This window comes from Castor canadensis, chromosome 2 (assembly GCF_047511655.1).
Source record: "Castor canadensis chromosome 2, mCasCan1.hap1v2, whole genome shotgun sequence".
Classification (NCBI taxonomy): domain Eukaryota; kingdom Metazoa; phylum Chordata; class Mammalia; order Rodentia; family Castoridae; genus Castor; species Castor canadensis.
Window position 1 is genome coordinate 97013979 of NC_133387.1, and position 27431 is coordinate 97041409.

General features: G+C 39.6%; 1 protein-coding gene across 5 annotated transcripts in view; it reads right to left on the minus strand.

Annotated features, from left to right (window-relative positions):
• Amph (amphiphysin) overlaps positions 1–25000 on the minus strand; it is a 235512-nt gene extending 210512 nt beyond the window's left edge. For 2 of the 5 annotated variants that reach the window (XM_074065352.1, XM_074065349.1), the window contains exon 1: positions 24644–24983. In XM_074065352.1, coding sequence (XP_073921453.1) covers positions 24644–24712 — 69 coding nt within the window. In that variant the 5' untranslated portion in view covers positions 24713–24983. Of the gene's footprint in view, positions 1–24643 lie in introns of all 5 variants that reach the window. The other 3 variants (XM_074065351.1, XM_074065348.1, XM_074065350.1) reach the window with 3 other exon arrangements.
• Between the last annotated feature and the right edge of the window lie 2431 nt (positions 25001–27431).

Below are 27431 nucleotides of genomic sequence, written 5' to 3' on the forward strand. Positions count from 1 at the left end.
AATACCTGGAAGGTATTGCACCTTCTGTGTTCATCTCCCATTGCTCAGAGCTTAGTCATACAGCCATACCTGGAAGTAGGAAAATGCTATTTGTAGCTAGATCACCATCACCCAGAAAAAAATAACCACTATGAAAAAGGGAAGAACTGCTGTTGTGGAATAACCTGCAATCCCTGTGACATAGCAAGGAAAAAAAAGTAGAATTGTCACACAATACTACAGAGTTTCTATGATGAATCATGTGAAATTGACTGAATTGAAGAGTTCTAGAAACACATCTGGAAAGATGAAAATAGTTATTGAAGTGAGCTTAAATGCACTGGAAATCAGAATTCTTAGCATATGCACATTGCTAAAAAGCAGGTGTAGCAAATGAAAGAGTTTTCTGATGGTTTAGGAAACACCTTCCATTTGTAGAAATCTTTCCCTGGCCAATCTGGTAGTGTACATACAACCATGTTTTGGTCTCTTTTTCCTCAGTTTGTGAGGCCATGTTTTAGTGACACATCTTTCTCTCACTTCTCTTGCCTCTCAATTTGGAATGAGCTATAAAGATTTTACATGATGTTCATGTTGTAAGAAATAAATGAACTCCGATACTCAAAGTTATTTATATTTCCAAATCATCTTTTGAGACACTAATACCCCAAAGTGCCAGGGTCACCTTTAATAAAACTGTCATAAAACCAAAATCAGATGATTTTCACACCAGTTTTCCCCTCATTTAAGAAAATACAGTATTTTTTTTAGAAAATCCTCTCCAAAGTTAACAAGAAGATAATTGAGAGGTTCTAGAGAAATAGATATAATAACATATAAAGAATGAATGACTATAAAGGAATGATACCTAAGAGTGATATCACCAAAATGGCAGAGCAGAAACAATTTGGCTCCACTCTCCCCCACAAAAGACCAAATACAACTAGCCAGGAGCAGAATTACTACTCTAGGGGGGCTGAGAGTATAACTCAGTGGAAGAGTGTTTGTCTAATATGCATGAGACCCTAAATTCAATCCTCAGAACATCAAAATAAAGTCATCACCCAGAATATTCTACAACCTAAAACTGAAAATTTTCAGGTACCAGAACACTTGGAATTTCTCACTTCTTTTGAGCTAGTTCATGACACCCAAAATTCTCAATGCTGCAGAAAAATATCACTAGCACTGATGAAAAATATACCACACTGAGAAGTGTTCAATCATTGCAGAAAATGTGAGCTTTGTGAAAGCAGACTTCCAAGAGCAAATTCCAACTATACTTAACGAACTACGTATCCTCAAGCTAAATGTCTAGCCTTTTCCTTTCTATGTGTCATTTATCTGCAAAATGGAGGTAATAGTAACATCTACTTTACAGATTTGCTATAAGGATTAAATGAATTAATATATGTAAGCCATAACATATATAAAATAAATATACGTAAAACATAATAATACCTGAAAGATAGTATACACAAAATTCTTGATGTAATCAAGACAGAACACAAGAATTAAGATACTTCAAGGGCAAATTTTCCATTTTTAATTTTTCTCTTTAGTATATCAAAGGCCATAGAGTAAAATAAAAATGGAAGGCCCATCCCATCCTTCTTCCTATGATGGTATGAAATTTCCCCTTCATACATGTCAGCTTGGCAAGCTCTGTGGCAGAAGGATGTAAGAAAGTGAAGAAGAAAGTCTTCCCCTTCACAGAGAAGAGAAAAAAAAGAGGTGGAAGTAAAACATCCCAATCCCAAGTTCAGACAGCTGTGACCCTTATGCCCCACTGACCACTCTGGAAAGATCCTAGTGTGCAGCCACATCACTGTGGCAATACTGTGCAACCAGGCAAGGAAGACTGAAAATTTATGTTCTCCAAGCTGTCCATGACACTCATGTGGTAAAGACACGGTAATCTAGAAGGTTGGCTTGGAAACTTGCCAGCTTGGACAAAGGTGCCTGTGTCTGTGGCAGTGGCCATGCACTGCAGAAAAGACTGGGGATGTGAGTCCATCACTCCAGCAAGATGGCAGGGGAATAAGCAGTGCACGGAAGAACAAATGTGAGGCCAAGCCAGTCAAAGCATGCCACGCCATTTGGCCTTGCCTGAGCCCAAAGATGCAAATCATGAGTTAATCAACCATATATACCTGAAGTGAAAGCCACTTGTGTGGGCACACCAGAACTTAGCACACCAAAGAAACCCTACCACTATAAGACTATATGCACCAAAATCCTCCTAATCCCCACCCACCAGTCTGCATAGACACCATCTGTCTAGATCCTCTACACATGTGAGTTGTAATGTGAGTTACAAATGATGACCACCTCCAAAACCCAGTTTGAACACAAAATCCTGAGAGAAAAACGTTCCTAAGATTAGATATAAAGTATATAAACATAAAATAACTAATTCAATAAATGAATATGAGCCCTCTGAGCCCATAATAGTAGTCAAATACAATTTGGTCCAAAACATCAGACTTACAACTGAACGATACAAGTTTCCTAAACCCTCACAATTTGATGGGAATGGAATTTGTTACACCACTTTGGAAAAGTGCTTGGCAGGATCTCCAAAAGCTAAACAATAAATTACTAATGAATTAGTAATTCCATTGCACTATGATTTGAGTGGTTCCCCCAAAAAATTCATGGTCTAGAAACTTGGTCCCCAGTATGGTGATGATGGGGCAGTAGAACCTTTAAGAAGTGAACCTAAGTGAAACCTAATTAAGTCACTGAGGGCGCCACTCTTGGAAGGGATTAATGTAGTTCTTGTGGGACCAGTGAGTTGTTATTAAAAATTTTTTTTAAAAAGAGCAAGCATGGCCCTTGAATTCCTCTTGCTTCCTGTCTTGCCATGTGACTGCTCTCACTCTAGTCACACTCCCACCTTGACACCACCTGCCATGTTCTGTTGGAGCCAGAGGTCCTCACCAGAGTTGAGCAGATGGGACCACCCTGGGCATGAACTTCGAGCCTTCATAACTGTGAGCCAAATAAACCTCTTTTCTTTATAAAGTTCTCAGTGTCAGGCATTCTGTTAAAGCAACAGAAAATAGACTAATACCTCTTCTAGGTATCAATGCAAGTGAAATGACTATTATTGTCCACCAAAACACATGTGTAAAAATGTGTGTAGCAATTTTATTCATAATAACCAAATATGAGAAGCATACCAAATGCCCAGAAAGGTAAATGAGTCCAGCCATGTCCATACAGGAAATCAATATGGAGAGTCCTCAAAAAACTAAAATGTATATTGAAGCACTAGTCACAATAGCCAAGTTATGGAAACAGCCAAGATGCCCCACTACTGACAAATGGATCAAGAAAATGTGGTATTTATACACAATGGAATTTTATGCAGCCATGAAGAAGAACGAAATGTTATCATTCGCTGGTAAATGGATGGAATTGGAGAACATCATTCTGAGTGAGGTTTAGCCTGGCCCAAAAGACCAAAAATCGTATGTTCTCCCTCATATGTGGACATTAGATCAAGGGCAAACACAACAAGGGGATTGAACTTTGATCACAAGATAAAAGCGAGAGCACACAAGGGAGATAGGAGGATAGGTAAGACACCTAAAAAATTAGCTAGCATTTGTTGCCCTCAATGCAGAGAAATTAAAGCAGATACCTTAAAAGCAACTGAGGCCAATAGGAGAAGGGGACCAGGAACTAGAGAAAAGGTTAGATCAAAAAGCATTAACCTAGAAGGTAACACAGATGCACAGGAAATTAATGTGAGTCAACTCCCTGTATAGCTATCCTTATCTCAACCAGCAAAAACCCTTGTTCCTTCCTATTATTGCTTATACTCTCTCTTCAACAAAATTAGAGATAAGGGCAAAATAGTTTCTGCCGGGTATCAAGGGGGTGGGGGAGAGAGGGAGGGGGCGGAGTGGGTGGTAAGGGAGGGGGTGTGGGTGGGGGGAGAAATGACCCAAGACTTGTATGCACATATGAATAATAAAAAAATAAATAAAAAACCCTAAAAATAGAGCTACCATATGATGTAGCTATTCTACTCTGGGATCTAACTTAGCATACAGTGGAGACACCTGCATACCCATGTTTATCGCAGCACAATTACAAAAGCCAGCTATGGAATAAGCCTAAGTGTTCATCAAAAGATGAATTGATAAGGAAGTTGTGACATATATACACACATATATAAATATATATAATGGAGTTTTATTCAGTCATAAAGAAGAATGAAATTATGTCATTTGTAGGAAAACGGATGGAATTGGAGAACATCATGTTAAGCAAAATAAGCCAGACTAAGAAAGACAAGTATATATATTCTCTCGTATTTGAAATCTAGATTTCTTTAAGACATGAAAGTAGAAGGGGAACTACTTGGGAAGAGAAAGTGACCAGTGGTAGGGGGCAAAGGGACAAGAGGAGGTAATGGGGGGGTGAGTATTAACAAAGTACATTATATACATGTATAAAAATGTCATAGTGAAACCCATTAAAATATATACAAAAGTATAGAATTGATAAATAAATTGGGGGGTATTGTACAGTATAAAGCTATTTATTGATAAATAAGAATGAACTACTCTAAGACATAGTAACATGAATCTCATATTCATTATGATGAGCTAAAGAAGACTCAAAAGAGGACACACTGCATGATTCAATTTATCCAGAATCAAGAACAAGTGAAATTAACCTTTGGGATTAGAATCAGAACAGTGGATACCTGACGATAGGAAGTGAGCAGAGAAAAATGAGTATTCCCTGGGATGAGGCCTGAGGGAGCTCATCTGACTGGCAGTAGGCTATGTTATATATAGAGAGAGAGAGAAAGAGAGAGAAAGAGAGAGAGAGAGAGAGAGAGAGAGAGAGATTGTTGATGCTTACTATATGCATGTCGTATCTCAAGTTCCAGGAATATACATGCATACACATGTGGACAGTCTTTCTACTTCAACTGGAGGAAGCAATCTTTAGTAGTGATAAAAGGGTTATCAATGTTACTATGTTACCCTAAATAGGCTGCCCTATACCCAAACTATACAGGGTGTCAACTAAGGCACTCTAGAGATAGACTTCTCCCTGGTCAACTCTGACAGAGATTTCCTCCTCATCCACCTTGGCTACCTCCACATAAAGAGCTCTATTCCTTAAATAATAGATCAAAATAATTATTCTAGAGGTGTGTAATGAAGGTCCTGGAGTGAGGGAGGCAAAGCACCACACATCCATGCTGAATATAATTGTAAAACCTGGGAGAAATCCTGAGGGACCCAGATACTCTGAGTCATCAAGGGACAACGACCATGACCATAACCAAAAAAAAGCAAATTTGAGTGTCTGAGTACCAGTATTTCTACTATGGACAAATGGCTTTATTCTTGTTCCTGCCCTTCAAGGAGCTTTGTAGAAAAGTTTCCATCAGAAGAGTACCTTAACACCTCAGACCATTGACGTTGAAGCTTTTTAAAGTCACAGATCTTTTTGAGTCTAAGGAAAACCTATGGGGAACCAGAAAAAAAATGTATTAAATCTTGCATATATTTTGAAGTGTCAAACATAATACTTAATTGCTCCTAACCAGAGAACTATAAAATGATAAAGAGGAATATAAAATATTATCTCTATAATGTATTTAGCAGAATATAATGGTACATTTTAAATAAGTCCTTATACTTGTTTTTTAGCTAGAGTTGTACTTAATAAACCTGCTAATAACACCAGGTATCTCATATTATGATCTTACTTTACCAATTAAAATGGGTAAATGAGCTAATTACTACTCAATAGGCCTCATTTCATAAGAAAAAAATATAATGCAGTAACTAAAAAGGTTAATGTAAAAACAACAGAAATGTATGTTTGTAACTTTCTAACTCATCTTATATAAAAGACAGCTACATAAAACATTATAGGTCTTGTAGATGGACATACAATATTGAAAGATATAATTTGTTTGACAATCAGCACAACAGTGGGAAAATGAAAGCTACACAAAAGTAAAGTTTTGTATGGTATTTAAATTTTTGGCATCAATATGAACTAGATTTGTTACAAATTAAAATGTTAATTATAATCCCAGGACAATCACAAAAAAAAACTAAAAAAAAATAGTAAAAGAAACAAGGGAAACACAAAGAAGACAGTAATGAGAAATAGAGGAACAAGAAGGAAAAGGTACAAATGACAGAAACAAATCCCACCTTTTCATCAGTTACATCAAACATAATTAGAACTCTCCAATAAAAGGTAGTGAATGGCAACAGACTTTTTAAAATCCAACAAAATACTACCAACAAGAGATATCATTTAGAGTCAAAGACACAAAGAGGCTAAAGACACAAGGATAGAAAAGATAGATGCAAACAGTAACCAAAAGAGAGTGGAAGTGGCTACAGTAATGTCATACAAAGTAGTCTTAAAGACAAAAATAATTCAGAGACAGAGGAAGAGGTTTTATCATGGCATACAAGTCGATCCATGAAACAGACATAATAAATATAAACATTCATGTATCTAATATACACGAAGCAAAACTGACAGACCTGAAGAACATCAAGTAAAGACTCCAATACCTTACTTGAAGTAACAGATAGAATAACTAGAGAGGAGAGCGACAAGAAAACAGAAGACTTTAACACTATAAACCAACTAGTCTATGGAACACCCCACCCAACAGCAGCAGAATACAATTCTTGGAGTGTACATAAAACATTCTATAGGATACATTACATGTCAGACTTTAAAATAAGCCTCAATAAATTTAGAAGGATCAAAGTGACTTGATGTATGTTTTCTAGCTACAACTAAATAAAATTATAAATCATGAACAAGAGAAATTTGGAAACTTAACAAGTATGTGCAAATGAAACAACACATTAAACAAACAATGAATCTCAAGAGAAATAAGAATATACTCTGAAATAAATGAAAATGAATACATGACATACTGAGATGAAGATAAAGCCGTGATTAATGGACAATTTACAGCTGTAAGTACTTCTATTAAAAAAAGAAGAAAGTCGTCAAACAATCTAGCCTTCTGAGTTAAATTAAACACAAGCTAAACCCCAACAGAATAGAAGTATGGAAATAATAAATATTATATTGGAAATAAGTGAAATGGACAATAGAAAAAATACATTAAATCAATTAAACAAAAAGTTGGTTCTTTTAAGAGATTAATAAATTGATAATCCATTAGTTATACCAATCAAGAAGTGAAAAGAGAAGAACTTCAGACCCAAAACCATGTAAAGAAATTTTATTAACAATCCAAAACTTTCCTCCCCAAAATACCCAGGCCTAGACTGTTTTACTGGTGAATTTTCCCAACATTAAAAAAGTAATACTGATCTTTTACAAACTCATCCAAAAACAGAAAAGGAAGGGCCACTTCCCTGTCCATTCAGGGTGGTTCCCACTCATCCTGATTTGAAAACCAAAGACATCACTAGGAAACTACGAAGCAATATTTGTTAGGAATATAGACACCAAAATCCTCAAAAATACCAAAAAAATATAATGCAAGTTCTTAGAAAATAGGGCTTCTTCTACAGCAGATGAAAATCCTCCTCTGAGTTCTGATCACTCTCCCTGTTTGGCACATTAAGCAACTGAATTACTATTCATTGATAATAAAATAGATAAGACCAATGTAATTAGTAATAAATCCCTCAAAACCACTCCACCTCCTCCTCTCTCCCTACCAAAAGTATACAGCAGTTGTTTTTCTGCCAGCATTTTCTTATTGCATATTCTGTGATTACTGCATTAACCAGCATTACTTTAAAATATAATTTTCAACATAATCAGCTTACATAGAATGTGTAATGCTACACAGCACTCCATGGTATACACCAGTCTTAAGGAAGCCATTTAGTCCTGGAAATGTTTCCAATTTGGCTTTCAGAACACTTATTTTCTGTGAAATTTAGCCAGGCTTTTATATATATATAAATATATATATATATATATATATATATATATATATACCTATGTATAGTATACCTATATATATATATATACCTATGTATAGTGTATCTACCATGCTCACCCTTATTCACCCTCTCTGTTTACCCTCCCCCCTCCCACCAGTACCTGGACCTGTTTTACCTTCCTGTTCTTCATATTTTTAAGTGTATATTGATTGTTCAAGGAGATTTTCCCTCGGTATTTTACACATGTATATATTGTGCTTTAATCAGATTTACTGACCCTATTATTCACTCTTTCTCTGTCGCTGTGCTCCCCTATTATTCAACAGCTTACACTGCATTTTGTTACACTGTCGTCATATACTGATGCATTATGGGCACTACTTTTTACCTTTCTCTCTCCACTACACTGGAAGTAACCTTTTAAAGACAGAATAATCTTTCTAGATGTACTTAAGAATTTTATAGACCATTTTTATTTTTGAATTTCTGATGGTTTAATTATCTTAAACACAGATCTTTGAAAGCAAGTTGGGATTGAGTTTACTGCTGTTGTACAAAGGGGTCTTTATATGACTAGTAATTCAGAGGGTGAGTCAGCTCTGAACCAGTGTCCTGCCTCTGTGTCAAGAGAGCAACCAAGACTCAGAAGGACCCTTCAGACAGTAAGATCTGATACACTAATGAGATATTATGATGACAGTACGATCAGGCTAATTGGGGTCCCCTTTGCCTAGTTAAATATCCAACATTTAGGGTCAATTCTATAGTCTACATTACAGCTCTTAATTATGATCAATGAATATGGGCAAAGAGCCAGAGATATGGAGTTCTTCCTAACATCTGCCTGCACCCCATCCTTACCAGACACCTCTTGTTTGAAGACTTCATTTCACACTTCGGTTCATAACTTCATGCCTACCTCCTTCATGCAAGTGTGTACAATTCTCTTTCTCTAGGTTAGTTCCCTAGTTATATACCAAACTATTTTCCCCTTCCAGAATTTTTAATTAAAATTTTAATGAGTAACTGTGTAGTTTCTAGTATGTGCAACGGTTCATCTCTCTATCAACTCCTGCTGGTCTATATGTGTAACCAGTACACTTTGTTGACTGCTATATTATAAGCACAGGAATAGCTTGGAGACAGTGTGGGTTCAGTTCCAGACCACCACAATAAAATGAATATTACAATAAGCAAGTCACCAATGTTCTGTTTTCCAGTGCATACAAAAATTATGTTTACACTCTACTATAATCTACTAAGTATGTATGTAGTAGCATTATGTCTAAAAACTTTAATATACCTTACTTTAAAAACTTTATTGCAAAACCATAACACTGGAGATCCAAGATGTTGACAGAGACAGAGCCACAGACCTCGTGAGCTCCTGAACCAGAGACTGTGCTGAGAAGCTGGACACACGCCTGGCTGAGGTAAAGCACCAAGGAGAGCCCAAAACATGGCACCCTAAACCCTTAGATCCTGGAAGGCTTCTCAAGCCACGATCTAATAAAAGAACAGACGGCCTGCCAAATCCCAGTCCTGTAGGCTTCCAGAGCCACTGCTCCATTCTGCCGGGCTCTCCACCCCTCCGGCGGCGCCAGGCCACAGCCCAGTGCCCGACCCATGCACGGCAGGATCCCCGCCTCTTGGGCCGCACAAATCCACGTGCCACCGGGATACCCGCCTCTTGGCTGCGCCATGCCTCAGCCCCATGCTGGATCCACGACCACCAGGATCCCTTCCCATTAGCCACTCTGGACCCCAGCTCCTAGCCAGACCCACACCCCACCAGGATACCCGCCCCTCGAGCCCACCACCCCTCAGGCCCTGCTGGGCCCCAGCTACACGTGGGAGGACCAGAACCCTGCCTCTTGGGCTCCCCACCCCTCAGGCCCTGCCAGCCTCCAGCTTCGTGTGGAATGACTGGAGCCCCACCCCACCAGGACAGGCACTAGCTTGGCGTGAGACAGCGCATCCCCCAGCCTGCCAGCATCCCCTCCCCTGGGGCAGAGCTGACCCCAGCTCTACAGGCTTTCCAGATTAACAGTTCCACCAGGCTCCAGCTCAGGCTACCACTAGAGGGAGATACACACAGACAGGACTGGACACTAAAGGAGTAACAGAACAACTAAGCCTGCTATTCTACTGTACCAGAACGGGTGATTATTTTTTTCCTTCTCTCCAGTCTTTAAGGGTTTCGCTGTCTGGTTTGCTGCTTCATCCCTCCTATTTTTTTTCTTTTTTCCTCTCTTTTCTCTTCTATCTTTCCTTCTCTTTCTCTTTTTTATCCTTCTCTCACGATTTTGTTAGTATTAATATTGTAACACAGGTAATACTAAATTACACATAGTCCAGGGACAGAAACAGTACCTAGTGGAAATATGGGAGGAAGAAAAAGGGAAGGAAACCATTCTCCCCCCAAAAAATAATGTAGTACAAGATTTAGAATGAAAAGAAGAAAATGGATACCCAGATCCAGACTCCAAAAAAACAAGGATAAACTATACCAAGGAACCCAATGAAGATCACAAGAACACACTGAAATAAGAAATTCCACAGTAATTAATGAGAATTTCATAGAGATGTTACTAGACATGGTCAACCAAGACGTACAGGAGGCACTCAAGAAATTCCAAGACAACAAAACTAAAGAATATGAGAAAACACAGAAACAAATAAATGAAATCCTAGGAGCCCTAAATAAACACCAAACTGAAACAGAGATCACCATAAAGAGAGATAAATGAATTAAGGGTAAAAATTGACAATATTAAAGAGAAAGTAACCCATGATATGGAAACCTCACAAAAAAGAATGGAGCAGAAATACAAAACAAAATGGAAGGCCATTCCAGCAGAATAGAACAAACAGAAGACAGAGTCTCAGAACCGGAAGATGAAATGGCAATTAAAGGAAAAACTGAAGAACTATTAGTTAAACAATTCAAGACCTGTGAAAAGAAAATGCAAGAACTGACTGACTCCATCAAAAGACCAAACCTGAGAATCATGGGCATTGAAGAAGAAGAGGTGCAAGCAAAAGGATGTGTAATATATTCAACAAAATAATAACAGAAAATTTCCCAAATCTAGAGAAAACTATGCCCATTCAGGTACAGGAAGCCACCAGAACACCGAACAGACCTGACCAAAATAGAGCTACCCCACAACATATTATCATTAAAACAACAAGTACAGAGAACAGAGAAAGAATACTGAAGGCTGTAAGAGAGAAAAAACAGATAACATACAAAGGTAAACCCATCAAAATCACAGCAGACTTCTCAACAGAAACATTAAAAACAAGAAGAGCATGGAGTGAGGTCTTCCAAGCACTGAATGAAAATAACTTCAATCCTAGGATACTTTACCCAGAAAAACTTTCATTCAACATAGATGGAGCAATAAAAGTCTTCCATGATAAGCAGAAACTAAAACAATATATGACCACCAAGCCACCTCTACAAAAGATTCTCCAAGGAATTCTGCACACAGAAAGTGAAAGCAAACAAAACCATGAAAGGGCAGGCAATATCAAACCACAGGAGAAGAAAAGGCAAGAGAGCAGAGAGTAACATTGATTCAGCTACACATAATCAAACTCTTAATCAACAAAGACAACTACATGACAGGGGTCAAACATATTTATCAATACTAACACTGAATGTTAATGGACTAAATTCCCCCATCAAAAGGCACCAACTGCCAAACTGGATTAAAAAGGAAGATCCAACAATCTGCTGCCTACAGGAGACCCACCTCATCAACAGAAATAAGCACTGGCTGAGAGTTAAAGACTGGAAGAAGATCTACCAAGCCAATGATCCCAGAAAATAGGCAGGGGTAGCAATACTGATCTCAGACAAAGTAAACTTCAAATCTACATTGATCAAACGAGATAAAGAAGGACACTCCATACTAATAAAAGGGGAAATACACAAAAGAAATAACAATTATCAACCTATATGCACCCAAACATCAATGTACCCAATTTCATCAAACATACTCTGAAGGACCTAAAAACATATATAAACTCCAACACAGTGATAGTGGGAGACCTTAATACTCCCCTATCACCAATATAGGTCACCCAAACAAAAAATCAATAAAGAAATCCTAGAACTAAATCACACCATGGATCAAATAGACCTAGCTGATGTCTACAGAATATTTCATTCAAGGTCTGCACAATACACATTCTTCTCAGCAGCCCATGGAACCTTCTCCAAAATTGATCATATATTAGGGCACAAAGCAAGCCTCAGCAAATATCCCATGCATTCTATCTGACCACAATGTATTAAAACTAGAAATCAACAACAAAAACAGCAGTAAAAAACATGCAAACAATTGGAAGCTGAACAACACATTGCTCAATGACTAATGGGTCATTGATGAAATAAAAGAGGAAATTAAAAGATTCCTGGAAGTTAATGAAAATGAAAACACAACCTATCAGAACTTATGGGACTCAGCAAAGGCAGTCTAAGGGAAAAGTTTATAGCCATGAGTGCATATATGAAAAGGACAGAAAGATCTCAAATCAATGACCTAATACTACAGCTCAAATTCCTAGAAAAACAAGAACAATCAAATCCCAAAACAAGCAGAAGGAGAGAAATTCTATCAGACGTTTAAAGAAGAGCTAATACCAACTCTCCTTAAACTGTTCCACAAAATAGAAAGGGAAGAAACACTGCCTAACTCATTTTATGAAGCCAAAATTATTCTCATCCTAAAACCAGACAAAGACACCTCCAAAAAGGAGAGCTATAGGCCAATTTCCTTAATGAATATAGATGCAAAAATCCTCAATAAAATAATGACAAACTGAATCCAACAACACATCAAAAAGATCATCCACCATGTTCAAGTCAGCTTCATCCCAGGGATGCAGGGGTGGTTCAACAAATGCAAATCTATAAATGTAATACAGTACATCAATAGAAGCAAAGACAAAAACCACTTGATCATCTCCATAGATGCAGAAAAAGCCTTTGACAAGATCCAACACCACTTCATGATAAAAGCTCTAAGAAAACTAGGAATAGAAGGGATGTACCTCAACATTGTAAAGGCTATTTATGAAAAACCTACAGCCAACATCATACTTAACAGTGAAAAACTGAAACCATTCCCCCTAAAATCAGGAATGAGACAAGGGTGCCCACTATCCCCACTCCTATTCAACATGGTACTGGAATTTCTAGCCAGAGCAATTAGGCAAGAAGAAGAAATAAAAGGAATACAAATAGGTAATGAAACTGTCAAAATATCCTTATTTGCAGATGATATAATCCTATACCTTAAAGACCCAAAAACTCTTAGACACCATAAACAGCTACAGTAAGGTAGCAAGATACAAAATCAACCTACAAAAATCATTAGCTTTTCTATACACCAACAACAAATAAAGTGAGAAGGACTATATGGAAACAATTCCATTCACAACAGCCTCAAAAAAAAAATCAAATACCTAGGAGTAAATTTAACAAAGGATGTGAATGACCTCTACAAGGAGAATTACAAACTCCTGAAGAAAGAGATCAAGGAAGACTACAGAAGATGGAAAGATCTCCTGTGCTCATGGATCGGTAGACTCAACATAGTAAAAATGGCTATGCTATCGAAAGCAGTCTACATGTTTAATGCAATTCCCATCAAAATCCCGATGACTTTTATCACAGAGATTGAAAAATCTACCCTAAAGTTCATTTGGAAGCAAAAGAGACCACAAATAGCTAAGGCAATACTCAGCAAAAAGAGCAATGTTGGAGGAATCACAATACCCGACCTCAAGCTATATTACAAAGCAATAACAATAAAAACAGCATGGTACTCACATAAAAACAGACATGAAGACCAGTGGAACAGAATAGAAGATGCAGGTATGAATCCATACAACTATACCCACATCATTTTTGACAAAGGTGTCAAAAACATGCAATGGAGAAAAGATAGCCTCTTCAACAAATGTTGCTGGGAAATGTGGTTACCTGTCTGCAAGAAACTGAAACTAGATCCATATCTATCACCCTGTACTAGTATCAATTCAAAATGGATCAAGGACCTAAATATCAGACCTGAAACTCTGAAGTTACTACAGGAAGGAGCAGGAAACACTCTGAAACAAATAGGTATAGGCAAGGACTTCCTCAATAGAACCTGAGCAGCCCAGCAACTAAGAGAAAGGATGGACAAATGGGACTTCATAAAATTAAAAAGCTTCTGCACAACAAAAGAAATGGCTCCTAAACTGAAGAGACCACCCACAGAGTAGGAGAAAATATTTGCCAGCTATACATCAGACCAGGGGCTGATAACCAGAATATATAGGGAACTTAAGAAACTAAACTCTCCTAAAAATCAATGAACCAATTAAAAAATGGGCAACTGAACTAAACAGAACTTTCTCAAAAGAAGAAATTCAAATGGCAAAAAGCACATGAAAAAATGCTCGCCATCTCTAGCCATAAAGGAAATGCAAATCAAAACCACACTAAGATTCCACCTCACCCCTGTTAGAACAGCCATCATCAAAAATACCACCAACAACATGTGTTGGTGAGGACGTGGGGAAAAAGGAACCCTTGTATACTGCTGGTGGGTATGCAAGCTGGTGCAACCACTCTGAAAAAAAAATTTGGAGGCTTCTTAAAAATCTAAGCATAGACCTGCCATATAATCCAGCAACCTGACTCCTGGGGATGTATCCAAAGAAATACAACACAGGTTACTCCAGAGGCACCTGCACACCCATGTTTATTGCAGCGCTATTCACAATACCAAGTTATGGAAACAACCAAGATGCCCCACTATTGATGAATGGATTAAGAAAATGTGGTATTTGTACACAATGGAATTTTACTCAGCCATGAAGAAGAATGAAATCTTATCATTTGCAAGTAAATGGATGGAGCTGGAGAACATCATTCTGAGTGAGGTCAGCCACGCTCAGAAGACCAAAAATCGTATGTTCTCCCCGATATGCGGACTTTAGATCTAAGGCAAATACAACAATGTGGTTGGACTGGGATCACATGACAAGGGGAGAGCACATACAGGTGATATAGAAATAGGTAGAAAATCCAAAACATGAAAATGTCTGATGTCCCCACTCCAGAGGAATAATACAGAAACCTTAAAGCGACAAGGGTTATCATGAGACGAGGATCAGTAACCAGTGTAAAGATCAGTTAGAGATGAATCAACATGGGTCATAACGTGCACACGAAAGCAATGCTAGGAATATTTCTGTATAGCTATCCTTAACTCAACTAGCAAAAACACTTTGTCTTCCTTATTATGCTTCTCTCTTTTCTTCAACAAAATTAGTGATAAAGGCAGAACAGGACCTGCCTGGAACTGAGGAGGGAAGTGGGGGAGGGGTGGACGGGGAGACGGGGAGAAATGACCCAAACAATGCATGCACGTGTGAATAAATGAATTTAAAAAAAAAACTTCAATCTGGAAAAAAAATAACACTTATCTGGGCTGTTGTAAAAATGACACAGACTTGCTCAAGTTATTGCAGAGTTAACACAAACCTTCAATTTATAAAAAAAAAAACCTGTATCTGTGAAGTGCAATAAATAAATACCTTTCACATATTAGATTCTCAATACATGACTCAAAATGAATAACTGGATTCCACCAGATTGACTTGACAATAGAATAACTATTAGATCTTGTAAATTTAACATCCTTTACTCAACAAGTGGTAGGTGCCAAGACACAAGTTCATTTATTCATGGATCCATGGATATTTTATTAAATCATTACAGGCACTTCAAGTTAGGAAAAACCACATATATGTGACTATCAATGTTTTCAATTATTATATGTTCAAGCTGTTCCCACTCGTGTACTAAGCTCTCAACTAACATCCTGCCTCAGAATAACATGAAAATGTCCAAAACAGTGGTGCTCTTGTTTTGTTTTGTTTTTTAACATCTGTTCTAAGTAGCTTCAAAGTGATCAAAGTGGATATATGGCTGAGGTATAAGAAGTACTTCAAAACTAAGAGCATTATCTATGGTTTCATATGCCATCACTCCAAATAGAGGATTTGCTCAATATGTGCTCAGGAAGTAAAACTACAGTCAAACAAATACGTATGTACATTTAGATCTTAAATGAATGAGAATGAAATTTCACCATTTCTATGTTAAAAGCACTCTCACAAAAATCATGATTATTATGACCTTAATGCTGTGTAATTACATATATATATATATATATATATATATATATATATATATATATATCCTTATTGTAGCCTTTCATGGGTAGATTCCTTGAATTCTGTGATGACAACACTTTCATTTGATAAATATTAGCCTTTATTGAGAATGTCAGAAAAATTATATCTGCAACATAAAGAATCTTTACATCTTCCATTCCAATCACAGAAGCTAACCAGCCCACTTATGACTAACCAGCCCGTTTATTTTCCAGATGATCCTCACTGTAAATATCTAGATTTTTTTTTTTTTGCAGTAATGGGGTTTGAACTCAGGGCTTTGCACTTTCTAAGCAGCTACTTGAGCCATGCCTCCAGTCCTTTATGCTCTGGTTATTTATAAATAGAGTGTCACTTTTTGCCTAGGCTGCTGTGGACTATTATCTTCCTATTTTATGCTTTCTGTAGTAGTGCTGATGACAGGCACATGCCTCTGTGCCTGACTGTTGGTTGAGAGGGGTTCTTTCCAATATTTGCCCCTGCTGACCTCAAACTACGATCCCCCTCATCTCAGCCTCCCAAGTAGCTAGGATTAGAGGCATGAGCCACTGACACCAGGCCCTTACAGTAAATATCTAAAAATTATTTTAAAATTGTGTTTGAACAAGAAGGCAGAATTTTCCAGACTTAAGAAAAATCAAAATGATATATAATTTTTTAAATACTGTTTCTTTTGCCTACTAATTCCCTCCCAAGTTGCATCACAATATTATTTATTTGAAACTTCATCACGAGTATATATGTACATACATATACATCTATAATAATATATATACATCTATAATAATATATATATACTATATGTATGTATTACATACACATCAAATGTGCCATTTTGTTAAGGAAAATGGTAACTTCTAATGTGAGAATCTGAGTTCCTATAGTTCTAATTTCCTACTGCAGTCATTCTGGGAAAAGAAGGATGCATGGGTATATATGTCTGTCTTTGTGTGGGAAAAATGGAAGAAGGAAACCTTACTCTGACAAGAATACCCTCACAGCTATTATTTTTAACTTTGGCAGTTTCTTATACAACCAGATAAAGTTACCTTAGTGGAAGAGAAAGTGTCTTAGGTCAGTTTGTGCTGCTGTAATAGAATACCTGAGAGTGTATAATTTATAAATAACAAAGATTTATTTATTACAATTCTAGTCTCAGATGGAGGTACCAGCAAATTACCAGAGCTGCCTCCATGCTGCTTCATCCCATACAGGAAGAGAGAACAAGAAACCAAACTTGCAGGCTCAAGTCCTTTGAGTCAACACTAATCTATTCAAGAACGTGGGACCCTCCTGACCTAAACGTCTTGCATTGGGCCCCACCTTCCAACAATGCAGCCCTGGGGATTAAGTGTCTGACACATGCTTTGTAGATGGCATGTGCAAACTTCAAAAGAAGGTACAGCTTTTTAAACAAAAAGCAGGCAACCACAAAGCCTTTTACAGAAGACTCTCAAAGAGGAAACACTCATGTGCCTAGAGGTTCAGCCTCCAAAGTGCCCTCAGTCATAAACACAGTCATACCAGTTACTCTTTTACAGACAAGACTGTGCAGCCACAAAAAGGAATCTTCTAGACAGAGGAAGGTTTTCCTTCTCCATCCTATTTACATACATAGATGCATGCATGCACCACACACACACACACACACACAGAAATGCCATCCACATTTTTCTCTTTGAGAACAAACCTAAATGTGGGAATGATCCAAATGTCACATAACTAGCTATGTGGAAAGAGACAACATTCTTTTCCTTACCATCTCATTTAATCAGTAGTTTGTCGAACCATATGATTCCAACAAAATTTGATTGACTTATAAAAATGACAACTCCACACAGTTCAACCTAATATTTATAAAGTTTCCACCCATAAGAATGATTACATATGATGTACAACCTTCACAAAATGACAAAGCAAATGGCAGCAAAAGCCTTAAAATAATTTCACAAAAGTTAGAGAAAGAATAATATGGAAGAATTTTCAAGACAACGTGTTTGTAGCATGGAAAGTAAACAATTAAGAACACAGAAACCAAGTCAATACATCATTTCATTGGGCCCTGGCCTCAAGCACCTTCATTTAGTTGAGAAGATGTATCGCATGAAAAAAATTACACCTAAATTATCACATAACAATCACTTGGTCCAGTTAAACTAGCATATAGCATATTAAACTGGACAGGTCCATAAAACTAAAATATTCCAGCTCCCTTATTTTAAAAAATTAAGGCTTAAAGAGGTTAGTACTAATATATCTAAGGCTGCCTTGCTCAGTCAGGCCATGCCACAAAATGTCTAAAGGCAATGCTTCACCGATTTAAATATTACATCAAGGTCAGGAGAGTTAAGACCAAATAAATGTCACTGTATTTCCCAAATAGAAGAAGATGGGGAAAAACACAAATACAGAGCAATCAAATACTTAAAAGGTTTCTAGTTAAACATGACAGACTGCATATGCTTAGTTCTATCTCCTCCCAAAGCCTAACTAAAATGACAGTAAAGGAATAAAAGATTTTTAAAAATTATAAGCATACAAGAACAGAAAAAGCAGCACTAGAAAAGAAAGGAGTTGATATATTTTATAGAAACAGAAAGGAGAGGGGAAGAATGAAAACAAAATTATTTTTTTACAAAAAAAAGTGTGCCTGTGCAGGAACAACCAATGAAAATGCAGCCAGTTCTCACTCAAACACTCAGGCTTAGGACCTGACTCCATGCAGTACTGTAGGTAAGAATGAAGCTCTGCACCCACAATAGGAGGCTGTTTCAAAGCTGGGGACTATAGAATATTTGAGACTCCAGGTCCTTTGCTCAATCCCAGCCCTGGTGAAGGAAGATCCAGGATTACTGCTACAGAGCAAGTTATCCCTGAGGAAACAAATCACTCCCAATTATAGCACAAGGGCAGAGGCTCCAAAACAGGATGTCTCAAAGTGAGAAAACTGAAAAGTTACGTAATCTGATATATTAAACCTTGAATAATAATACTGATAGGCATTTGACAGATCTTATCAAGCAAGAAGAAACACTTTTAAATAATTCATAGAAAAATAAGCAAATTTCAAAGGCAAGCAACTATTAACTCCAGGGAAAACAAAAAGCTCCATAAAACATGGTAGCTTTCTTCTGTAGTCCCAGCTACTCATGAGGCTAAGGCAGAGATCAGTTGAACCAACAAGTCAGAGACCAACCTGGGCAGCACAACAAAACTCCATTTCAAAACTTTTTAAAAAGCCAGGTGCTGGTAGCTCATGCTTGTAATGGTAGCTGCTGAGCTACTCAGGAGGCAGATCAGGAGGATCACCTTTCAAAGCCAGTCCTGGGCAAACAGTTCACAAGACCCTATCTCAAAAAACCCATCACAAAAAAGGGCTGGTGGAGTGGCTCAAGTGGTAGAGAGCCTGCCTAGCAAGTGAAGGCCCTGAACCTGAGTTCAAATCCCAGTGCTGGAAAGAAGGAAAAGAAAGAAGGGAGGAAGGGGGGAAGGGAAAAGACAGACAGCCATTTATAAAGAAATTCACCAGCAGAACACTGAATATTTGTACACTTTATTTAAAAATTATACTGTTATACAATTGTACGAAACTCTAAAAAAAACTGTACTTCAGTCTTTTAAAATATAATCTCCAGCAATCAATAATTTTGTTATAATGTATGATGGGGAAGGGAAAGTAGAGAGATGAATGCAAGTAAACAAACTTTTTACTTATCTTGGTCAAACATAAAAGGATGATATAGATCGATAGATAGCTACAAAAGCAAATTTTTAAGAAGTCTTGTGGTTAGTAAGAGGTGCTTCTGGGAAACAAAGTTGGAGGTTGAGGAGAGAAAGGCAAGGGACTATTGCTTTTCCTAACAAGCCTTTTACTAATATTTGATTTTTTTAAAACTTCGTATTCATTAATTTGATCAGGAAATTTTAAACAATTTTAAATTTTAGTGATTATTTAAATTTTTTAAAGTTTAAAATTATTTTAGTAACAATTAAAATTATTAAATAATAAATCAATTGTAATTAAATGATTAAAGATGTGGTTATTCACATAAACAGAATGAAAAGGTTGTTTGGGGTTCCTCAGTGACATCTTTTATTTTGCCAGCTCAGTCTCCACTCTGCCTCCTCTACTCTGATTTTCCCTCTTCCACAATGAGTCGTATGGTTCAGGTGATCCCTCCATTCCTTGTTTCTTAACAGTGGCTTGTGACTGAGGCCCAGTGCGACCATGGTCCTGGCCCTTGGTTGTGGAGATTCTTTTCTTCCAGGGATAGCTACAAGGCCCATTTGGGCCATTGAGAGTTACAGCAATGAGTTCTGTGAAAATGCAAAAGGGAAGACATGAATTTGCCTGGAGCTGCTGGCAGCCATCTTGCTACCAAGAGAAGAACTTGACCAAAAATGGGGCTGACAGAATGCACAGCCCATTTGGGGGTGGGGAGACACATGAGCACTGATATCTGTGGGTGAGCCCCTGATTCCATGCAGGCCTGATGTTTGTCTAGTCCCACCCTTTTCTTTTTGTATATGGCTTAATATTTTATTTAGCATTTTATTTTTTCCACACTTTTCTTAATTAAAAGTGGCAGTATGATGGAATGGGAAAGTACTGAACACTGGAGTGCAAACCTCTGAGACATGCTAGCTGTGTAACCTTGGGCATGTCACCAACCTCTTCCTCATCTGTAAAGTGTGAGTAGGAATACTCATATTTCATTCTATCTCAAAGAATCAAATGAGTTCATATGTGCAATACACACACATATGCATGTGTTTATGCATAAGTAAGACAGGTTATATATATAATATATATATTAATATATTAAAAATGTATTTAAATTTACATGTACAAGAACCAAGCTTTAATTTTTAGCTAATTTTATTATGGCAAATTAAATTCCTTTTATCTTAAGCTAGTTTGAGTTTTCTGCCACTTGCAGGTGACTTATTCCCACCTAAAAGAGAAGTCATACAAACCAATCAATAGGCTTAAGCAGAAACACATTAAAACATCAACAGTCTATTAGAAAAAAAAAATCGTAGGTCAGCTGTGATGGTATACATCTATAATCACACTTACAAGGGAGGTATAGGTAGGAGAATTGAAATCCTAAGCCAGCCCCAGGCAAAGATGCAAGAGCCTGTCTAAAAAATAACTAATGCAAAAGAGGGCATTACAGGGGGTCTGTGGCACAAGTAGTTGAGACCCTGCTTAGCAAGTATGAGGCCCTGAGTCCAAACCTCAGTACCAAAAAAAATCACTTAAAAAAATAAATAGGGCCGGGCGCCAGGGGCTCATGCCTATAATCCTAACTGTCAGGAGGCAGAAATCAGGACTGCGGTTCAAAGCCAGCCTGGGCAAATAGTTCACAAGACCTTATTTCGAAAAATCCTATCACAGAAGGCTGGTGGAGTGGCTCAAGGTGTAGGCCTTGAGTTCAAACCCCAATACCATAAAGAGAAACAAATAAATAAATAGAAAAGGAAGAAAATGTTTATCACTCTTGGAAATGATAAAGGTTTTGCCCTTACAGATGAGACTGAGATACTACAGAAAAGGAGTAAGAATATAAGCACACAATTCATGAATGAAAAAAAATAAGAATGTAAAATATGTTTGGCTTTTAATATCAGGATCTAATTTTTTCCAATAACCGAGCTAACAGTTGTTTTACATTTTATTATCCAGAGTTGGCAAGTGTCTCATGGACTGCTGGAGAGAATGGAAAGTGGTGCAGCCTTTCTGGAAGGCAGTCTGACTGGAATGAAAAGACACACACCTTTGACACAAAAATTTTCTTTCTAAGAATTTACATAAGGAAATAAGTAAGGATGTGTGCAGACGTTCTCCCTATGAGTTCTCTTATTGACTTGTATTTAAATAAAGAAACACTGAAAAATGAATATCAAAAAATAAAGGATTCTTTAAAATCATACATTCAAAACTATTGAGTCATTTGAAATGCTGATGTATAATGTGTACATATGTAGAAGGCTGTTCAAGATTATTAAGTGAAATAAATAGGTCACCTAACCATAAACAGTAAGCCTGTTTTCGTTGCATAAATATTTTATATACACCTATGGGAGATCTGCAATGTTACACATAAATGATAATGAAATCTCTGAGAGGTAGAATTAGGTAGATTCCTAATTTGTTGGATTTTTTCCTGCTGATCTGTATGTTTCATTCTTCCTCCAATGAACCTTGAATGACTTTCAATAAGAAAATGTATTTTAAATTCATAAAAAGCCATTAAGTTACCTCCCAGGGTAACTCTAGTGATGCATTTGGAGCCAAAATGCATGCAAGCTGTCAGATGGAGTAGAGGTGGAAGAAAGTCAAGGAAGTGGACTCTCCTTCAAGGAAATCTGCATATAACCCAAGGAGCACAGGGTCTCGAGACCGTGAGAGGCATACAGATGTTGAAATGGAGAGTCTGCCTTGGCGAAGAGGAAGAGGCTGAAGAAGCAGAAAAAAGGGATCAATGGCAGGTGTAGAACGAACGCCAACAGCCTCGTACTGTGCTTTCCATTCTTCTGCACCTTCTGTCTGGGCTTCACTGGGCTACTCTTTTCCCTTGGTGACAACCATATTCCATTGCTGCTCGGGTTCAAAAAGAGGGCAGAATTTACTGGGGACAGAATCCCTACTCTCAGCCTTTTGAGTACAACAGGCACATTTCATCAGCAACTATCTCCAGGGAAGAAAATAGGAGGCTTGAAGCTCCAGTCTCACAGGAAAATGAAGACCATCCACAACTGCAATCACAATACACGCTTGACTTTAATCGTGGGGGAAAAAGTGAGTTTTCAACAATTCATACAGGCTTGAATGCCCTGTCAGAAAGATTACATTTTCTTTTCGTTTATTTTGGGCATATTAACAGCTGGTGACCTAGATTAAGAAATAATTTAGTATGTGGAAAGGCAGACCATATCACTAAATTCCTTTACAGATGGAAAGTGGATTGAGTAAAAAGCTGCAAGCAGAAGATTCAAGTGATTATTGTGGGCAGGGGGTTGGATGATGACAGAGTCTCATGCAGATCTCAAGGTCAGCAAATAAATCCCTGACTATTTTCTGAACAAGTAACCAGGAACAAGAAGGGAAAGGAAGCCTTGCTAATTCGGCTGCTGAGGGAGAGGCAGAAGGATCCCATGAGTTCAGGAGGAGCTTGGGTAGATATTAAAAGAAATACAATCCTCTTAGTGCCTGGAGAGTGTGCATGTGTGCAGGGAGGGAGGGACTGTCTGCAGCCACCCAGCCTCTGGGCCTGGGGATTGGCAAAGAGCCAGTGCCCAGCTTCTGGGGGGCACTGGAACTGGAGGAAGCCTGAGCTTGGGTGGGAAGAGGGAACTGCTACAGTGAGCCACACCACAAATCTGACTTCCAGTAAAACAGAAAAACACCAAACACCCCATATCCCAGGGATGGAAAATAATGCCATGTGAAAGCAAACCAGGTTCAACTGATACCAATCCCAGGGCTCATTTTCAAGTGCAATGCTCAACCTATAATACAAATGTCCTTTGCTCAGGACACAAATGAAGACCTTAGAGCCGTCAGATATTACCATCACAAGGGAAGCCCACTGCCTGTACAAAACCCTCCCAACTGCTCAAGGCTGCACTTGCTATAGACATAGGTTTCATTTGTGCTTATTGGTGGGGGGACAAAAACCAATTACTATGACCAGTTTACTCGGGGACTTTCAAAACAACAGGGGCCCTAACCCTACAATACGGTGATTTTTAAAAATGCATTAAAACACCCCTTTGTACAGCATGTGCAGAGAGGAACAGTTAGCTTCGGGTCATTTGTTTTTGACCTCCCAGAGAAGGACACTGGCGTCAAAGGGGACACAAACACATAGGGTGAAAAAGTGTATTCTCTGTTTTGAACTCCAAGATTCACAAGAGAGCACTGTGAGAAGGTGCTGGTTGTTTGCGATCCAGCCTTATTGATCCAAGCAGATATTCTGGGGGCTTTTCTGCTAAATCGTTCCTTTTTACCGCGCTCAAATAATGTAGCCACACAATCCCCAGAGGAAGGAGGGCTGGCGCAATCTCCCGCCCGGATCTGCGGCCCGTGGCCCGGCGAGCTGACTGCAGGCGACCGGGAGCGGGGATGCAGGCGCCGCCAGGATGTGGGCACTGGAGATGTGGTCCTCTCGGGCGCAGCGAGCGAGCCACCGCACCTGCCACTGCGGGTCCCCGGCGCGGGCCCAGGAAAGCGGCCACCCACCCCTGGGCGGGCTCCGGGGGCCGGGGTCTGCGGGTCCTCGGCATTTCCCCGCGTCGCCTGAGTCCCGCCGTGCTGCAGCCGCCGCGCGGACAGCACGAAGTCCCCTCGTCCCGGGTCCCGGCCCAGCCCCGCAGCGCGCCGCACCCCGAGCGCGGCCCCGCACAGCCCGCTGCAGCCCGAGCCCCGCCGACCGCGCCCCCGCCTCGCGCCCTCTGCCCCGCCGCGCTCCGCTGACCTTCTCCTGCGCGCGGTTGAGTCGCTTCTGGACGTTCTTGGCAAAGATGCCGGTCTTGATGTCGGCCATGGCTGCGGGTCCGGGAGCTGAGATGAGCAAAGCTCGCAGCGGGGCCGGCGGCGAGGAGGAGCGGGAGGAGGAGCGGGAGGAGGAGGAGGGACAGGAGAGGTGGCGAGGAGCAGCCGAGCGACAGCGGGGTGAGGGAGGGGCGCAGCGGCAGGTCAGGCTTAAAGCGACAGAGCGAAGGCGGGATGCTCCGGGACTGGTGGTGACACCAGGGCGCTGGGGTGGTGCAAGAAAAAGAGAGGGAAGCAGCCAAAATGTCCAGTGTCCACAATGATGGAAAAGGAGGCAGTAAGCGAAAGGAAAAAGGATGCCACACGTCAGGCTCAGGGTTGGGGAGGCAGCTGGGGGGTTCTTTTAAATCAGAGTTCACGTTGGGGGAAGAGTCAAAGGGTGCTGATCCTTTCCAGCATTAAAAAAAAAAAAGAAAGCAAAAAGGAGGGGAAAGGAAGGGGAATCCCTGGGTTCTGGAAGAAGCCAGTGCAGTGCCATCCGAGCTGTGCTGATGGCTAATTCTCTGCTGCCCTCCTGAGTACCCAGCTGACTCCCTGGCCAGAAGCCACTCCCTTGTCCACCCAAGGTGTTGGAGGACTGGATGTTCATCTGCCATCAGTTGGCTGACCTTTTAGTGTAGGGGAACAGACTGGAAAACCACCCAATTCACTGCATGGTTGTAAAACTGCAGTAGAACAAGAGGGGCAGGCGCCACAGGTACACTTGTTTAAATTTTAAGACTTGGAGGGTGGGAGGCCCATGTTGAGAAGGGTCAGCTTCTACAGAAAGGTGCTTCCCCTTGCCGCCTCTCAATTTCCTGCACTTAGCAGGCACCCAAGCATAACTGCTCCTGGAGAAATGGTGTGTAGGACTTCAGGTCAACTCAGGGCTCCTAACCTGTTGCTTCCTTCCTTACAAGCCTTCTGGGAAATGTAACAGGAACTTGCAGTCTCCTGTGTGCCTAGCAGAAGCAGGAAGGACAGGAATAAACTTGTCCTACACTCACCCAGAGCTCCTCAAGGAATATTCAGTTCTCCCTTGGAGTGCGAAGAGAAAGGCAGGTGGCAACCAGCAAACAGAGGTCAAAGGTGGATCAGGTACTAAGTCCTAGTGAGCTCCTGTAAGTGCCCTGCTGCTCCTCTGGACAACAGTTACTTTGGTAGCCAAGGTGATTCACTTGGGTATGGTCTGAAGTCCCCACAACTTGACCTGAACAATGCTGTGGCCAGCTTTAATCAATAAGACGTTGCAGAAGGGCAGGTCTTGCACTCTGGGGAGCCCTGGGTCACCATATAGAAATTTAGCTACCTTGCTGTTTAAATTCTTTAAAAACAAAAGGCCATGGAAAGGCCATATGGGAAGACAGAAGCTATCAGGTTACTTGGAGAGGGAGAGAAGCCCAGGTGTCCCAACTCACTCGCTGAATGAAGCCACACAAATACTCATCGGCAAGACCAGCAGAAGACTAGGATCCCAGCCGAGAGTGCAGAATGGTGAGCAAACAAAACAGTAGCTGTTGTAAGTCACTAGCTTTGGTCATCATTTGTCACAAACAGTTGGCAACTGGAGAACCTGAGCAATTTGCGTGGCTCCTGTTTCCCTAGAATGACTGACCATGTGTCCCAATTTGCCTAGGAATGAAGAGATTCCCAGGACACAGGACTTTCAGTGCTGAAATTGGGAAATCCTAACAAAACTGGGATGAGTTGACCACCTGTCTCTAACATCCTAAGTAAACAAATTTACTTCAGAAAGAAGTCAGAAGAAAGTTGATTCTTTCCCTTAGTCAACATTCAGTGGGAAAGACTCTGCTCAAAAACCAGGAATTTGAGTCAGCTCCCTCCAGTGGGGGTCTTCAGAACTTTAGCTGTACCTAGGGATTTTGACCATGAGAATACAGGTATAAGAATGCTGGAATACACAAGAATGTTCTGGAGCTTATCAGTCCCTTTCCCCTGTGCTCCAACAGTGGGCCAGCTACATACTCCTCTGCAGATATGATTGCCCTCTCCCTAACAAGCCTGGGGCAGGTGTTCCAAGTACTCTATACAGCCCAAGCCATCAGTCCCCAACAGGACTGGCCTTTGTCCCTCTTGTAATTATCCCCCACCTACATTTTTTGGAACTCAATAAACATCTCATGAAATAAAACTGCAAGTGATTAACTTTTCTTATTACTCAGATGCCATAATCTAGTTCTGTAATGTGGGAGTCTTGTCATTTTTTGATACTTCTATTTGGAAAGCATGCTGAGCATATTAAAAAGTTGTTATGTGCAAACTGTTATCAAATCATTTCACTTCAAATAAGAAGTAAATCTGTGTCCATTTTCAGGTTGCTATGTGCTCATTCTAGTCACTCTCAAAATACATTGAGTATGTAGTAGGTGTTCAGTAAGTATTTGTTGAACATGCATGTAACACATGAGACTAGCTTGTGAGCATTCATCATGCTAGGCATTGGTCTAAGGGTGACAGATACTCTCTTAGAAGCCTGACCTGGGATTCCTAATTCTTCCAGTACCTCATTCAAAACCTTTTAAACCCGGCATGCTAGAGCTGCAGAGGTGTTAATAGAGCAGATGGATCCAGTTTGGCAAACATGACCATCAGGTAAGAGACCCTTAAATGCGTGCCGAAGTGCCATTTGTCAAATCTTTATTTCTTCCTATAATTCTGCATTAATACCACTCAAATAGGGAAATGAGGAGGGCCACATGCAAAGATGTAAA